This window comes from Seriola lalandi, unplaced genomic scaffold (assembly GCF_002814215.2).
Source record: "Seriola lalandi dorsalis isolate HSWRI2012SDOR001 ecotype SW California unplaced genomic scaffold, Sedor1 jcf7180002054606, whole genome shotgun sequence".
Taxonomy (NCBI): Eukaryota; Metazoa; Chordata; class Actinopteri; order Carangiformes; family Carangidae; genus Seriola; species Seriola lalandi.
The window spans coordinates 1,282,156-1,300,734 of NW_019525159.1; the positions used below are offsets into that span (position 1 = coordinate 1,282,156).

Sequence of the window (18,579 nt, forward strand, 5' to 3'; positions counted from 1 at the left end):
TTTTTTTGCCATACTATACTATGTAGTTTTTCTCACTTTATAGGCCTTAATATACTATGACATCTTTATAGCTTAGTATATTATGATGGTTTTTTTGGTTTTTATGTCTCAATACACTATGCCATTTCTTTACATTTTTATGCCTTACTATAGTATGACGGTTTTTGAGGTTTTTAAACCTGTTTTTTATTATTATTATTATTATTTTGTGCCTTACCATACTATGATGTTTTTTGACCATTTTATGACTTACTATCATCTGACGTTTTTATGCCTCATTATACTATGATTTTTTTTTTTTTTCATGCCTTACTATACTATGTCGGTTTTTGACATTTTTATGCTCTACTAAACTATGATAATTTTTTACATTTTTATGACTAACTATACTATGAAGTTGTTTGATGATTTTATGCCTTACTCTACTTTGACTTTATTATGGATTACTAATCTACAATATATCTATCAGTAAGCTTTGTGGTGAACTGGTTAGAGTTGTTGCATCCCAATGAAAAGGTCAATAGTTCAAACCCAACTCAAGCTTCCTCCCACATGCCTTAGTATAATATGACAAATTTTTGCCTTATTATACTTTGACGTTTTTTGACGCTTTTATGCAATACTATACTATGTCGTTTTTAGACATTTTTACTCCTCACTATGCCATGACATTTTTTTTTACGTTTTATGCCTCACTATGGCTTTTTTGACGTTTTTATGAGATTATATTATTATTTATAGATTTATGTAACACATGTCTACAATATAAACCTATAATATAAACAGACATACTAAAATTCATGTTTCTAATAGCTAGACATATATGTCAATATGTGATAGGGTTCCAATTTTTAACAGGTTTCCCATGTATTTTTTTTTTACATATATAACCTATTCCGTATATACATATATAATCTTACTTCATATATACATATATGTCAATTATGGAAATTCAACATATGTACACATAGCCTAATCCGTTTGCGTACGGGCATTTCTAAATGCATATTCATAACCATATGTTAATAAACCTTTTAGTTGACTTCATTAAAAGGTCAAAAATCTCTTTCTTTTGGAAGGTTGGCGGGGTTGTTGCGTCCTTTCCAATGCTGAGACTAAACCTACGCCCTTAGCCTTATCTCGTTGTAATGAGTTAGTTCTCTCATTATTATGAGATCGGCATTTGGTTATTATGCCATCTGAGTTGCATATCATGTGATTTTCTAGTTATCATAAGACTGTCAGTAATAATTATGAGAAACGATCATAATTACGAGATAGTGTGTCTTCAGATTCGGTGTCTTTTCAGAATGGAGTACGGTTCTTATACCTGTAAGTTTTTGGTGTTGAAGTGTTCAGTAACATTTTATTGTTATTTAGTGTAACGTTAGTAAGTTTATATCACCCAGATGCCTGGGGGCTAAAGACGGTTACAGACAGTATCTCTATGATCATAAAGTCGAAACTTCCACAGAAGATGACAGTAAAAGTCTATCACATAGCAGAGTTGAGATTCACTCGTAGCCTATTTTTTGTTTTACCAGATAAGACAATGCTTGACAGGGGCAGCACTTACCAAGAAAAAAAAGGAGGCCGGTGGGAGGGGTACAAAAGTAAATCTGCACCGCCCAGGCAGCACAAAAAGTTTGGAAAGTCCTGACACCGTTAACACTGCTGAGTGCAGCTACATCCTCGCCTGTGGATTATCAAGCCTGCCTCGCTCAAGACAGCCAACCTTTTCTAAAAAGTAAGCTTCGTGATTCATAACTTTGTGTTCACTTTTAAAGTCTATTGCCTCAGGGATGTGTGCTCTATTTTATTTCCCTTGTAGCCTAGAGGGCAGTAAGTTAGACAAACTCTTTCCTCAGTCTGCCAGTCCGTTGTATGTCTGCTATGAAATGCCTAACATTAGCTGACACAAGCTTAAATAACGTTTGTCTGAGCTGTGAAAACAAGGAATTATGACGTCGTCTGTCTAATGAAGTTTATATTTCTCCCTACTAATTTCATCATTATTAGTGTATTAGTTTTATGAATGGACGCAATTGCGTTTCACCTATTAAGTATTTCATTTACTTATAAAAGAAAACCACTGAGGATTTGTGTTGCTAGTTAGAGACATCTCTCTCGCGGGAAACAACGTGACTTTTTTTTTTGTTTTCCTTGGGAAATCCATAAACAGTTTACACAGGCTCTTCCTTTCCCTCTATATGAATCATATAACAAGAGCAAGTCTCCGAAAGTCTTATCTGATCTCGGCATTGTGATATTATTTTAAGAAAACCATGTCGTAGTGTTTCCTGAAACAGTCGGCCAGAAGTTGGTGACCACCAGATAACCCTTAGGTTCTGACCCTCATTGTACACAAGGAAGACGGAGAGAAATATTGTGGGATTGCCTCAGGAAGAAAAACCGTGTCATCCCCCTCAAGGAATTTAAGACATTTAAGCAACATTTCCTTCACTGTCAGGTTGTGCAATGCCCCTTATGTGCTCTTGGCTATTCTGTTGCATTTACTCAAAAAGCTGCACTATTAATATTCATGTTAGTCATCAATAATTATGACCATATGTGTGGTTAATCATCATCAGAGAATATATTTGTGCTATAACCTTTTAATGCCACAGCATTGGATAATAGGAGATAGATTTGCATACAATACTTGTTTTGACAATGGGATTGTCTTGAGTTAGTCACATCCTTGTCAACCATCACATCTCTGCTTCTTTCTTTTTTTTTGTATTTTTCCCCTGACCTTTCAACCTTTAAAGACTGGAACTTGTCTGCTCCTCCGCTGCCACAGTCATTGCTGCTCTGCTGCTAGACAAGGACACTTCAACCACTTCTTGAGTATCTTCACACCCCAGAGACCCAGACTCACCCTCTACCAACACCTGAAACTTAAGCTTAGCAGACATGGAGGTTCACGTGGCGCGGTTTGCCCTGCTTCTGTGCATCACTGTTGCAACCTCTGGTAAGCTTCTCAACTGATATTCACTATTTTCAACATTTAGATATTATATAAGTGGATTTTAATGCTATGTTTGCCATGAATTTATATAGAAGTGTATAATCTTAGACAGGTCTCCCGGGGATGTTTTTGTCATCCTAAAGTTCAAACGAAGATATTAATCTTGTCCTTGCTCTCTGTTCTGACGTCACTTCATTCTCACTTCATTATTTGCTCTTGTTTTTTCTTGCACTCTAAATCAGGATTTTACAGTTGGCCTGTACAGAGAGGTTATGTGCAAAATAAATGTGGAGTCCCTTGGCTTGAATGATGGTTTGTCCTTAACACAACTCTTGTAGCATACAATATTTGATTAGAACAAGAGCCAAGTTCAAAACCAGAGTACCTCCAAATAATAGTCAGACTGCTGAACAACCGAATCAGTCTGGGAGGCTTTTGTCTGTGTAATCTTTCAGTTCAGTATTAGTGATAAAAGAACATCTTCTATGAGGACAGTCCAGACACAAGAAACAAGAAAACATTGTGGGGAGCTCACAGACTTAATGCGACCCATCTCTGTCGGCCCCCTCCAGAGGCTGCCTGTGACTGTCCATATCAAATTCAAACCTGTAATCCCTACAAGGTAGCTAAGGGATCTGAAACCTTCCCTTTGCCCTCAGGCCATAATCCAGCCTGATGCTCTTACCAGTAGACTGCACTGCTGCTTTGGGGTGTTTCGGTCTCACTTCCCTGCAGCAATCTAGCATTTGGGGTGGCCACATGGATTTCAACTAATAATAAAACAATGCTTATATAGTTTGGGAAAATATCTTTAATAATGATCAAAGTCTATTGATTTGATTAAAAAAAAAAAAAAAAAAATATATATATATATATATATATATACACACATATATATATATATATATATATATATATATATATATATATATCAAAAGTGCATTGTTTGTCAGTTTTAGTTACAAACATTGTTAATTTAATCTGTTAGACATTAACTGGTCTATTCAGCCTGATGGTCTGGTGGTTTTACTTCTGTAAGTTATAGTTTTAGATGATCTGTGCCCACTGTCTGCGAGAACTAAACTGTAAGATGTAAAAAATTATGAGATAACCTATGCTTTCTGCATTCATTTTTCAATAATTTTCAATGCTGTACTTGAAGGTGAAACAACCACTTCAGAGCCAAATAACCTTTTTTATACACTGGGTCCTTAAACATACACAAGAAAAATAAACCGGTATTTTGAATGTGCTTTTTAAATAAGGCAAAGTGGCCTTGGCAAGCATACATCACCTTTAAGATTATGTGCCAGAAAAACAAGCCTGTTCGCTGAATCTGGCTTCAGCGCTGACCTACTGTATGACAAATCACAATATTGCCACAAGTGCTAAACACCCTCTCAGCAGGGGTACTGGTGGCAGGGATACAGAGGTATTTTTCGGCCAACTGGCAGACCTGCAGAGAGTTGACCTCATGTAGCTTCCACCGCAGGGGATCAGTCTCGCTGTCTACTGGTGGAGCCTTAATTGCCTCTGTGACACATAGTCCGGTACTTGCATCATTTTTTCATCTCTTGAAAGAGGTTCCAAGAATTTTTATTTTCCATCTTATTTTTGCATCTGCTGCAGCCTCTTTAGGAGAAGGCCCAGAGGGAGCTGTGAGACTGTTCTCAGACAGCAGGCGACTCTGACCCTGTGTGCTGAATGTTGACGCATTAATCAAAACATTGGTGTGACACGTATGAGTTTCGTCTATCTCTTTATTGTTTAGTCGTCATCATATAGTCCAGTTTTGTCATATTAATTTGTCATTTTCTCTGACGTTGTCTCCTGGGCTTAGTACCATGCAGTTGTTGAACAAATGAAGCACAGACATCAGGCTGACTAAGGCCGACAGTATACTCTATATGAAATGAGATTTACACATTGCCAGACTGAATATGACTGTGAAAAAAAAATACAGAACCCATATTTTCACTGGGATTCGAGGTCTGTTTGTTTTTAATAGCATCCATGCCAGCTGCAAGTCACTGTGTGAGCAGACACAATGTGAAAGTTCCTCAAAAGAAGAAGTAAACACAGAAAAAGTATAAGCAAATCCAAAATAGCCTGCAGCCTACAACAAATCCCATGACACTCTTGGCCCATTGCAGGCATGGTATAATGTGTTTTACTTGAGCTCAGTCTTGCTTTAGCTTCATTTAAACTTTTTACAAGTGACCCTTTATCAGGTCCTGGCTATTGGGATTCTTAAACGATCGTAGATGTCTGAGAATGGTTTGAATGTACAGCAGTTAAAGTAACGCAAACACTCCATGGCCTGCATTCATCTGCAGTATGATGAGTGGCTGATTAATAGATGAAGTGGTGCTTATGTATTTTTTTCTTGAGTCAGTCAGTTAGTCAGATAGGCAGTAATATGACACTTATAGACTGTTGCTTAATTCTAAATGTTTCCACTTCCTTATGAAGGGTAAGAGTAAAACTGTGGTTATCTTGTTAAACCCACCAGACTCCAGTTCTTCAGTTCCAGCACTGACTTTCAGTTTGCCTTTCTTCAGCTGGAGGCAAAAGAACTCCAGACACAACTCTTAATCTTACCCTGAAATTTGACGAACACAGATGCATTCTGTCATGAGATCCTGTTCTCCTCAGATCTGGATTATTTATGAGATCAACCCCTGCGTACGTCTTTCAAACCTAGAAAAGATCATCCCTGCCTTCACCTTTCAGCTTGATTATTAAAATTCCCAATGTGTTGGGATCAGTCAGGCCTCTCTTTCATGTTTGCAGCTCATCCGTAATCTCTGGACAGGCTTCTGTCAGGCTTCAGTAAAACAGACAACATCACACCAGTCTTAGTTTCACTACACTGCCTCCCTGTGTGGTTAATTGTGTTTAAAATTTTGCTGTTTGTTTTGAAGGCCTTGCATGGTCCAGCCTATGGGTTTATCTCTGAGCACCTGTGGTGCCACAATTCATCTAAATCTCTTTAGTCATTTAACTCTGGGTATTTGTTTGTGCCAAGATCATACAGGCTGTGAAGCTTGTGCAATGGTGGAATTTGTTCTTCCTTTGTGTTGGATCAGCTGAGACCTTCCTTTTTAATAAAACATGGCAAGGACTTGCCTTTTCTCTCAGGCTTCCAACTGTGTTGCCTTTTTTTCATTTTCTGTTTGGATATCACTCTTTTGTTAATCTTGTTTATTTCACTCTGTTAATGCAATGTTACTATTCAACACTTCTTTTCAGCTGTGTTGTCTAGGTATTTAATGAAGATAATTTGGCACCTCTCAATTTGGATGTGATAATGTCTGTCTCAGCCACGACAATGTACGTAACTTACTTATCAATACGTGTTACATGCAGTGGTTCTGCAGTGATTTTGCATGATTCTTCCATAAACCTGGGGTATTGGTAGAAATTGAAGCAAGAGAAGTCATTTTATCCTGACTTTTACTCTATTGTATGGGTAAAGCCCCCCCCCCATGCCTACATTTCCCATAATGCAACTCAATAGCACATTTGAGGAAACTTTTTTCACCTGGTAAACGCCCTGGTTTTATAAACGCCAAGCCCTCACTTTGTTACAGAGGCGCTCTGATATAAAGTTGTAGTTTCCAAGCCCAAGCTGAGATAACCTGAGTGACTCCATCAGGGTTATTTTCTCGGATTCGATAGAGCTCCTCCAGAGTCACAAAAGACATTATACAACTGATCTTCATGTATACAGTTTGTGTGGTGCCCCTTTAAGGCTTTTGAATCCTATAATTTTTAGCATATTCATATCTTTCCTAACTAGCATTGGAAGAGTGATTGGCCTTTAAAGCACTCTGTCTCCCAAGCTGCTTATTACGCAGGAAGTACAGTACTTGTATAACACCTCCTTTGGAAAAGAATTTCATTTTTATATTTTTCAGACCACTTTATAATGGCAAGCACAATAACCACTACCACTTAAGCCAACTGCAGTTGGACACATAAATAATTATCTGTGTCTGACTGAAGTCTTTGTATTTAGTGATTTTATCCACTTCGTGCCCGGCATTTCCTGGCAGGGAAGTAGTGTTGAATATGCCCCCTGCTGCAAGAACTTTCCCAGTGGGAGCCAGGCATCATGATGTTAACTGCCAGACCGCCTGCTGCATTTCTGCCTACCCCAGAGTCTCCCTCCACGGGCTGAAGGAAAAGTACAAAAGTGATTAGCGAGCCGCTGAAGGGGGAGGGAGGGCTGTCAGAAAATGGATCTCAAAGAGGGAAAGAGTGCGAGACAGACAGACAGACAAACAGAGATAACAGAATTCATAAAGACTGATTCATGGAGACAGTGAGGGAGTGGGGGGTCAAATTTTTGTGACTGTCAAAGAGCAGATAAGTGGTTCAGAAGGGAGATGTAGGGAAAGAGAAGTAAATAGGGGATTAAAGAAACAGGGAGATAGGAAAAAGGACAAGACAGATAAAACAAGGGAATTAAATCATAAGATAGACAAAGTGAAAATACAAGACTATGAGTAATTAGAGAAAAAGAAAGTAGTAAAATTATCAAAATATAAAGGCAAAAAAAGAAAAGAGAGGAATCTGTTTGTTGACAGAAATGGGATGTCAAGGATTTACAAAGAAAAGCAAAAGAAATGTAAAGACATGACAAAGATTTTTCAGAAGGCATGCTGTAATAGAATAAGCCAAAAGCAAAAGCAAAAAAAAAGGAAAGAATAAGAAAAAACGTCATGTTAAAAATGGCGTTGAGAGTCAAAACAGTCCACTTCCCCTGTTTTACTGTAGTGAGCCAGCTCTGCCTGCAGTCAGACTGGGTGGCAGGGAGACGCGACCACTTGTCGCTGCCTCAGACCGATTTCAATCTCCTTCAGTGTTATGCCCCTCCCAAATAACAATCCATTTCTGACTGCCTCGCTTTTCCTCTGTTTGACTACAGAATGCAGTGCGAGGGAGCCTCACTAATGTTGTGTTCCTCTCTTCTGTTTGTTCCACATGATTTTCACTGGCTAGCACTTAATGAGTTATCAAGATGGTTTTAGTGTCTAAGTATCATACAAATGATGATATTTGCGGCATGTAATTTTTAGTCTGTTTTCACTTTTTAGTAGAGAATCTCATTCTGTCTTAAATTTTTTTAATAAATCCCTGAACTTATCAGTATTTGTTTTGTATAATATAAACAGGTGAAAATCAGATAAATCGTGCAAGTTTCAGTAGTAGTATTGTTTTATTACTCGGAAGGACTCTTATCTACAGCTTAGTCAGCATCTCTTTTGTGTAATCTCCCCATTTCTTTTCACTTTCTATTACTGGAAAGATATTTTACGCAGTTGTCACCATAAGAGGACCCAGGTCTCTGTACATGGTGTTAAATAAGTGTCCTAATGCAGAAAGAAAATGTATTTTTCGGTGAAAATCTGAAAAGGCTGAAAGCAATAACACTTACATACTGTAAATGGTGTTTGGCCCTTACCTATGTGTTACATAACTGGGTCCCTCTTATTGTATACCCTCAATGGCACACCAGCATTGCTTTCCAAAGCAATCATCTAAGTACAGGAAGACTTTAGTTTATCATTACTGTTGATTGTATAGATCTCAAGCTTTTGCCAAATCTTTGACTGAATGTCTACTGAACATCATCACCCTGTGACTCTGAGGTCTTGCGCCGTTTGGCCCAAAGCTTGTCATGATGCATTTGCATGTGCACTGAATGGCTCATTAGTAGTGGGTGAGATAAACGCCTCGTCAGCATGGCGACCACTTGTGCCCATGTCAACATGCCTGCCGTCTGCGCAGATAAGGCATGGCATTATGTACTCTTATCTTTAGGTCTGTCTGCCTTTGGTTAACTTCGGGATCTGCACAAACACAAGAAATGTACCTGTGTATTAGGAGTGAATTTGGGGGGAAAACTTAAGATGGTGGTCAGCTGACTCACCCATGTCTTACAGTCAAAGTGGGGTGAAAGAAACCTCTGGGAGGGCTTCAGATCTCCAGCAAAACAAGAAAGTATGCTACCTCATATGTCTCTATTTTACAAAAACTTTATTCACTAGTGGTTTAATTAATGACAGCACTGTTATGCAGGGCAGTATCTGTCCTTTAATCTTCCTTGGCTGAATACTGGTGAACAAAAGTGTTCCCAGATAAAATATTCTAAAATGCTTCACGACAAAGGAAGAGCCTTTGCTTTGAACTTTTCTCTTAGCATAAAGGAAATTCGAACAAACATCATCATTTGTGGAATGAATATTTACCTCAAATAGCATTTTAGAGAATGTTAATGAAATTTTTTTTTTTTTGGTAATAAGCACTTGGCATTTTTCCTTAAGACAACATATTTTCCGTCTGCATAGACCATGCTGATTTCTAAAGTGGTCAGTGGTGGACAATGTGCTGTGTGCAGCTGACTGTTGTGTAATTGCGGAGCCTCCTGATTCAAGCACTGGGTGGGTAGCTTTCCTGTTGATTCAGGTGCCACACTGGTCAATCTGTATTTAGAGAGCTGAAATCTCTCTGATGTCTGACTGTGTTTGTGTACTCAGTGTGTGTCTGTGTGTGTGTGTGTGTGTGTGTGTGTGTGTGTGTGTGTGTGTGTGTGTGTATGTTTGATGTGATGAGCAAATCCTCCTTGGACACTGGGTTTTTCATTTGCTCATATTTCTCTTGTATGTCAGAAAGCAGAATGTGTGACTCAAGGAAAAAGCCTTGAGACAGCCGACAGATTACTTTAATCTGCTCGTATACTGTAACTACAACAAATCCAACAGTCAAATTCGTGATATTTAATAATCTTTTCACAGACGCTGGAGGGAATGAAGTTACACTTGTCAAACAACTCCAGACACATCCATTAGTTAAATTGTGGAAATGAAATCATAAACGTGAAGCCGTCTCATAGTTGTCTCTATGAGATGATCCAAAAAAAGTTATGTTCTTAGAGGCTTCGTAAGTTTTTTTGTGATCATACAAATTCAAATGTATCTTAACGCATATAAAGAGAAAATATACATTTTATGCTTCTGTGCTCATCATAATGGAAAATATGCTTCTTTTACTGATGTCAACAAACCTTAACTGCCTCAGGATAGAATATCTGGTTGTTTGGTGTGTGAGTATTAAAAGAGCTGTCAGTCGATTTGGGAGTGATAGGCTCACCAGCCCTGTATATTTTCCCTTTCCTTTACACTTGGATCATGGATTGTACCTTTGACTTCATTCACTTTAAATATGTAAAAAAAAAACAAAAAAAAAACCTCTAAGCCGTCATTACTATGCCGCCCTCATGTCAGAACACATTAATATTTACTGGCAAAAATCAGTCAAGAAAAACGAGCTAATCTCTGTTGGTTCTACACCAAGCATATGTTGTGCAAAGCTACATCAATCTTGAATGATTGGGAGCAACCACTGTGCAATGAATCTCTAACGCTTAGTCTGCTTTGGGTGCACGCAGTTAGAATGAAACTTGCTAAATTAGTCTGTCCATCCACCAATTAACACTCACATGATTAATTGTGTTTTGCTAGTGTTCTTTCGGTGTATTGAGGGGAAAATCTAACCGCATAAGTGAATGGAAAGGATGCACCGTACCCAGTAACTGATGGTGTCTGGAATATAATAGATCACCTTTGAGTATATATGAGCATCACCATGAAAATTGCAACTGCAGGCATATTTAATGCCTGCAGTTGCGACTTGAGAACGAATAACCACAATCCATGCAATTGAGTTAATCTGCATCAAAGAATATGGGATTGTTAATGACTAGGAGCAGACAGGGCATAAAGAGAGTGAGTGAACAACGGAGGAAGTGAGCCATAGACCTTCCATACGCCACTGTTGGACTTGTTTTTCCGCTGGCTTCCGACAACGATGAGACGACGGATGAATGGCTCCCAGAGGTGTAAACAGAGCTAGTGTGAAGACAGGCTGTCTCCAGACCCGCTATCACATCCTCAGTTCCTCTCCAGCAAACACTGGAAGCAGAACTTGGCACACAGGCACACACACACACAAAAAAGTCTTAAGCCATTAAACTGACAAGACTAATCAGCAATTTCTTTTTTTGATAGAATTTCAGGACTTAGGAGAGGGAGGTGAGATGGTCAGGAAGCTTGTGTGTCGTATGGAGTGTGTAATGTGTAGTATGCAGGGGTTAGAGGCCAGGGGACAGTGCAGGCCCCTGCAGAGCACTGATAAGAGCTTGTTTACCTTCCTGTGGATGGTCAGGCCTCAATCTGCAGTTGCGGAAACGCTGGGACAATAGGTGTGTGTATATGTGTGTGTGTGTGTGTGTGTGTGTGTGTGTGTACGTGGAGTCGAAAAGGGGGGCTTGAGCAGGCCTTGAAGCTCCCCTTTCCCTCTCCGACTAATTCTGATAGGGCCGCTGACCCCTCCCTCCCCCTTCCCCATCATGACTCCGTCGCCCGACCCTGGACACAAACAGTTTACTCTTCCCCGAGGGACCGAGGGAGACAGTTGGTCTTGACGTTGTCTGCTGTCAGGGCTTCCCCTCCTCTTTTTTTCTTCTCTCTCTCTCTCTCTCTCTTTGAAATGCAGCCATACTCTCTAGCTCAAAGTTCTGCAGTTCTTCATTGTGCGTCTAAACTCTAGGCAAGGAGCTGATGCTCTTTTCCACAGTGACTGACAATGAGGGAGGGCATGAAAGACGGGGCATGAAATCAAGCCTGCCTGCTTTCTTGCCTGAGGTGAGTGAAAAGGCAGCTAGTTACTGGGCCGCAGGTACTCAATCCCTAGAATCTAAATCAACGTTTAGTTAAGGTGTGATAGCAATTTGAGATTCAAGGGCTCGCCACTGCCTGACGTTACTCGGCACTGCATAGATGCTCAAAGTTGAGGCAACAGTGTTACGAACAGGCAGGCAGCTCTTGAGATCTTTCATTTACTGGCAGAAGTAGCCAAATGACATAAACAGCACTGGCAGTAATACTAACAACAAATCTTAATCTAAAATTGAATGTATCAGAGCTTCACAAATCACTGTATTTATAGAAAAGCACCATAAATATACAAAATATGTCCATAGCAACTCACTGCAAACAATCTTACTTTTTATGAATCTTATCAAAGAAATTCCACTTTTCCACAAAGTAAGTTGTTGGGCGGTTTCCAGTCTTCTCTCTGGTCATTATCCCTATTACCCGAACTCTGTCAAATTTAAATGTAGTTAAGGTTATTTTCATTTCTGCTGACGAATGAGATGCTTTTCTGTCTAAAACAAGAAGTGATAATATCTGATATACAGTAAATGAACAGTGCCTCTATATGTACTTCTGCTTTTTGTGCAGTCGTGGACAACCAGGAGCCACAGTGTACTTCACCATTTCCAGGACACATGAAGCAAGCAAAGCATTTGTACTAAAGTGCACTTTGCTACACAAGCGTGATGACTAGTTAATGTTAGACTGAGGCAGGATGAGAATAATTGGTGAGATATAAACCTTAGAAACTTCCAGAACTAATTTTGTTTTGCTACTTTGCTTCAGAGTATGTCAATGGAGTGGAGCGACAACATTTTCATCTAATCACTTAAGGTGTTCTGTCATCACTCCACTCCCAGCCACTCTAGGTTTGCCACTTCACTTTCTCTCCACTCCCACTAGGAGAACGCTCATTGCAGTTTGCTATATAGAATGTGGTGGAAACACATTTTTTCTTATCACCATAATGTTAAACATAGTGTGGTGAATGCCACCCTGAAGCTGGATTATGGGTTGTTAGCATAATGTAATGCTTGTGGGATGGAGCTCTGAGTGCACTGCTCACATAACCTACAGTGCCTTTTTGGCCTTGCTAATGCCTCCATGGGCGCCCACAATAAATAAAGTAATTTCCTACAGCATTTGTAGTAATATAATGTCATTTGGTCCACCCAACTTCGAAATATACATGTTCTGTTTTGCATTCACAAGCACTGCTTAAAATTTGCAAGGACTGGAGAGTCAGGGAGTTGTCTGTGTTTCACCATTGTTAAAGTTTTTTAGAGAAGTTTTTCTAGCTTTATAGTTCAAACTATTTCGAGGAAAAGAGGAAGAAGACGGAGAAATACAGGATGTCAGCACTGTGTAAGGCTACTTTGATCCCTAATAATGATAAATCACCTCAAGTCTCCAGTAACGCCCAAGCTCAACCACTCAGTTCAGCTATGGAACACATAATTATGTGGGTCCCTCCTGGACAGTGAAACTTCATTTCCTAGGTTCAGGTTGGCATCTTCAATTAATTACATTTTCAATTACATTTTTACTTTAAGTGTTTTAATTTAAACAAATGAATAAAAAAAATTGAGATAACACTCGGATGCACACATTACACTAGGATGGTGTAGGTCAGGCTAGCTGCAGTCTATAAATATTGTAATTGATTTACTCTGTTCAGTACAGGAAAAGAGGGAAAGATTTCAGGATTGGACTGGGAAAGAAATTCAGCCTTAGACTTATCCACTGGTATTGGGAAGAGGAGGTGTGGCTTAGGTTGCTCAGGTCAGTGAAGTCAAACTGGATGTTCTCATGCTAATACCATGCCAATAAAAGCTTTTATGATGATCCACTGGCCCACACGCATTTGTCCCGGGAATCCCGATGGCCAGTCCGACCATGAAGGGTTTTGTTGTACCTGGGTAGTGTGGTCGGTGTGAATAAGTATATCTCAATGTCAGCTAGTTAAATCTACCTACTCTCCTCACTTTCTTTTTCTGTTTTTTTTCTCTCTCCCTCTCGCCTTGGCTGGGTGTTGGGCTGTTGCCACATGACTCCACCTCCTGTATTTGTTGTTTCAAATTAAAAGCCCTCTGCAGAGTTGTGTAATTGCGACTTCAGGACATTGCAGCAGCAGAAATCATTTTGAAGTGGCCATCCACTGCTGCAAAATGTGTTTAACAGAAACAGTAGATCAACAGTTAGTTCCTCCCTTTGCTAAAATGATAATGTTAGCATTGTAACTTATTTGCATAAGATACAAAGTTAACCTGAACTGGCCTACCTACAGCTGAAGCAGACATTTTAAAGTTAAAGTTGATAAACTTGAACTGACAATGTACAGCAACCTGATGAAATGCAGCATGTTGAGCTAAACTTAACAAAGCAGGCCTATAAACTGATTGAAGCAGAACATTGTTAATGTCAAGCTGATCCTGAGATGTCCTAAAATGGTCTTGGTAGCGGTGCTGGCTTAATGGTACTATGCATAATTGAACACATGCGGAAAGCGGATGTCTGTGATTTGGTCAGCCAGTCTCCTATCTTCTTCTGGAATGCCCTGGAGGTTAGGAAAACCAGAGCAGATGGACCCTGGACGTGTAAAGGGATCAGGTGGTATTTTTTATTCATTTTGTTAGTTGTGGCTTCAGAGTTGTGGCTTCAGGGTGCTGCAGACAACCAGCAGAACTGCCGAGGGCAGTTTTATGCATATGCAAATGCATCATATAGTAGGTTTTTCATTACTCCCAGATATTGGCACAGTCCACAAAAATGTGCTTTCTTCAAAGGCTACTTCACTAATAGCAAATTGGCCATTATCGATTTTGGCTGCATACTCATTGGTTTTAATTTTATAAACATTCGATCAGTTTGCTATAATGTGTTCAATATGTTTCCGGTTGAATTAAAGTGCCTATTAAGTCCCTTTAATGTCGCAATATAGTGATGTTAATATGGTAATTAGTAGTAGTCTAATCATGCATACAAATTTATTTAATAATACCTATTTAATATGACAACAGTAACTACTGACATTGATTTTGCATTAAGAATAAAAGCAAACTATAATATCAAATTTGATTATATGCACTTTTCATGAATTGAGCCTATTTTCTGTCCCCCCTAATTCCCTAATGGTTTCTATTCACATCTCCCCCTCATACCTAACATCTAAATGGAAATCACCAACATCCATAAACATGTCTTCTCATGGAATGGGAAATGGAGGGGATTGATATAAGTAGATAAAGAGGACAGGGAATGGAATGGTTCTTCTATACCTCATTTACCAGCAAACCGCTTAGCGAGGCCATTGGCATTTCCGGGGTCAAGAGGGCAAAATGAATGTTCTTCATATCCTATGGTGACTCGTAAAAAGGAGACTAGTGACACATGCATGTACGCAGACAACCCACACACACACACAGTCTTGCGCAGTCAGTGTGATTTATACCAAGACCTCTCGGTCGACAGTCATGGGCCGTTAACTCTGTCACAGCAGAACAGGAGAGAAATAACTTCATGGATGTGGATATTGAGCAACAGACATTAACACAGAGGGCCAGAATAACAGGAAACCAGCCTTGACCTCCGGGCTGAGGGAGGGAAAGAGGGATGGCAAAGGAGCATGGATGGCTCTCCATCTTGATTTGCAAGAGGCTGCGGTCCAAAGCTGAGAAGACTGAGAAACAGTGAAGATGTTGTTTTCCCCCACTCCACCAAATCTCCTAATTACTTCCAAATGTGTCCTTAAATCCAATGGGCAGTAGTAAGATGTATTTCCATGGAACACAGAGAAAAGACGCATCAGTTCCAACATTTTTCATCAAGGAGCAGCATTAGACAAACTAATTCTAAAAATCACATAACTGTGATAAAACTGCATCACTGATACTGTGGGCCAAAGATGATATGAACAAGTGCATTGATCAAATGACTAAGAGTGCATTATACCAACCCAGTTTCATTGTGGAGACAACAAAAAACAGCAGAAAGAGCTGATTATGTAACCGTAGCTCCCTCTTTCTTTTTTCTTTTTTTTGCTGTCGTTCACTGCATTCATCACTTTCTATCCCATTTTATCTCCATCTCTGTCCATTCTCCTCCACTGCTGGTGATGACATTGCCTCAACCAAGGTCTTTGATTAGTGCCACTTCTAAATAAGGCACATCCTGTTGACCTTCCAAACTTTGTAATTTCCTATTAACCCTTCCCTGCCTGTTCCTCTCTCTGTCTCATCTCACTTGCTTTACTCCACATCTCCTCTCTCTGAGGGATTGTGGCCTTCTGGGTAAACAGACCAAATACATCATAAAAGTCAGTGGAGCGGTATGTCATGCAGCATTTGCTTACTAAATTAGATGTTCCTGTTTTGCTATCACACTTGCTCTCTTATATGCTTCGGTGCCAACTGCTGGGGCTGATCGAGGCATGCACAGTGGATGCCCAGGCATGTATTGCTTATATTCATCTTACTGTAGATGTGCTTATCTAGTGATTGGGCACAGGACAGAGTAGTTCTGACTGATCCTATGAGAGCCTAGTTCATCGTGAAGACAGGTGGCTTCAAGGTTTAAGAGTAAATCCAGATCGGAGACAATGTCAGCCATGATGGTTACCAAAGACTGCAATGCCACAGGACTTTCATAATGCCTCAGTCAGACTCTTCCATCTTTAATCAGCTAAAGGTAGAAGGTGGGCCAGGAAAGAGTGCCCTGATTGAGTTGGAAAAGACATTTGACCTGTCTCCACTGTTCTTCTTCAGGAAAGAGGAAGTTTGCTGGGGAATATTTTGTCCCCGCCAATAACTTCAGGCAGGTTAAAGTGAGCATGTGCACACACATACTCCCTGTAATCTAACTCAATAGAACACACACACACACACACACACACACACACACACACACACACACACACACACACATATAACTTAGACAGGTCAAACAGCAGGCATTTATACCCAACCTCATCCATGACCGCACAGCCGCGGCTCGATTAATTCAGCCTCCTGAGACACGGATCCCCAGGTTAAACAGCAGGCTCATAGCAGAGAGCAGAGTGAGCAGGCTTGATGGATGACTGCAGCCCGCTATCCTGACACGTCTGATAAACGTGAACCAGCAGATCCGTTTTTAAACAATGTAGTCCTACCCACACATTTAACATCCATACTCTGAGAGCAGGGAAAGGAGCTTTCATAATGACTAATAACAAATCTAGCCCCTTTTAGACAAGGAATCTGTAACATAGCTGGGTTCATCTGTCTGTTAAATAATGGCTTTCTGGCTTTCACACATATAGGTCTTCATTCATGTGCTGCTCGTGTCCACATATGGCAAGATTGTTATGGATATAGCCATAATCTTGCACTACTTGGCATTTGACACATAAGACTTGGTAATGCAAGAAGTTCCACATTAATGCTGGAGGCAAGAGATTATTTACTGTGACTTGATTATATGCTGCTGACACTGCTTAACCATTTCTACTTGATTTCTTTTAGCCTCAAGTCAGACATGTGCGCCAAAAAAGGTTAATGACAACCCATGGTTCCACGTGAGAGAGATGCTAATTGGCTGTTGGACCAGCTTCGTCACAGAGGACAACACAGAGGTCCATATCCTGAACTTGGCCGCCATGGTAAGCATGTCAAGGTTATACAAATGAGATGCTGAGCAATCCCTGCTAATTGTGTAAATGTCAATAAGTGAAAAATCCGCTTGACAGGGGATAACACGTACAACACTCTTGCTTGCTTAACTATTTGCAGTAAAATTCAACAGGCAAATTAAATCTTCTCACTAGGTTCCTCTTATATCCTATTTATTTGTCTGCTAATCCTTTCTCAGCTGACAGTACAGCACGCCCCCCAAAAAAAAGAAGAAAGAAGCAGTTTGCCAGTCCAATGCGTTGCACATGTGTTCACGTTGTTATGCATTTCACACCTTTCCGTTGATGAAATAATGTCGCTCACAGCTACAAACATGGGGAAGCAGCTTGGAGCATAATGCTGAATTTAATGTTTACTTTTATCTACACAGTTGGAGGCTCTGTCAGATTGCGCCAGAGCATTCAAATGTGGCACAGCCAACGACAGATTACACATCTCTTTAAAAAAAAATTAAGCTTAAGCCTAGTGTGGTCAACTATGGTAAAAACAAGCTGTTTTAATCAGTCAGCATTTTTAAATTTTTGGAAAGAGCCAGACTTACTGTTTCCCTGTGCCTCCAGCCTGCTGCCTGCTGTGGTAAAGCAAATACTGTAGACTGAGGCTAATTGCAAATGAGGAGCAGCTTGGTAGGCAGGTGAGTGGGTCATGTGATGAGCTCAAGCGGGAAACCTAACAAGGAGAAAAATGGCAGATTTGAAATAATGAGAGGTTAGCGTGCACATCGCACACAGATTAGGCAAGAAGGAAGAGCGGAGCAACTGACGTATGAATGTATGTAATATGATTTTGTTGGCATACATTTATCTTTACTTTGGTTTTATGTTGTTGCATAATGCTGTACATTTAAGATTGTTCTACAACCCTGACCTTGAAACAAATCCTTAAAAAAATGTAACCACACACTCTCCATGCCCAGCGTTTGTCAGCCAAATAACCAACTAACCATGAACAGATGCCAGACATAACTGAAAGACAGGGTTTCCCAACATTTCTTTTTTGTTTTTTTACACTAATATAACAGCCCAGCACTGCTTTGGCTGTGTGTTCAAAGGATCCTTTTTTTTCAGCTAAACAAACAGCAGTGCATTGGGTCATTTTGATTATAAAACTTTTAGCTTAAGGGGACTGACACCAGAAAAGTAACTCCAGAAAACTTTTAATCTGTATGTTGTTATTGCTGCGCCAGACACCATTTTTCACTGTCCAACAGTGTCGG

General features: G+C 39.9%; 1 protein-coding gene across 2 annotated transcripts in view; it reads left to right on the forward strand.

Annotated features, from left to right (window-relative positions):
• The first annotated feature begins 1,639 nt into the window (after window positions 1–1,639).
• eng (endoglin) overlaps window positions 1,640–18,579 on the forward strand; it is a 38,798-nt gene continuing 21,858 nt past the window's right edge. The window contains exons 1-3 of one of the 2 annotated variants that reach the window (XM_023419552.2): window positions 1,640–1,747; window positions 2,772–2,974; window positions 17,196–17,332. In XM_023419552.2, coding sequence (XP_023275320.1) covers window positions 2,917–2,974; window positions 17,196–17,332 — 195 coding nt within the window. In that variant the 5' untranslated portion in view covers window positions 1,640–1,747; window positions 2,772–2,916. The remainder of the gene's footprint in view (window positions 1,748–2,771; window positions 2,975–17,195; window positions 17,333–18,579) is intronic. The other variant, XM_023419553.2, reaches the window with a different exon arrangement.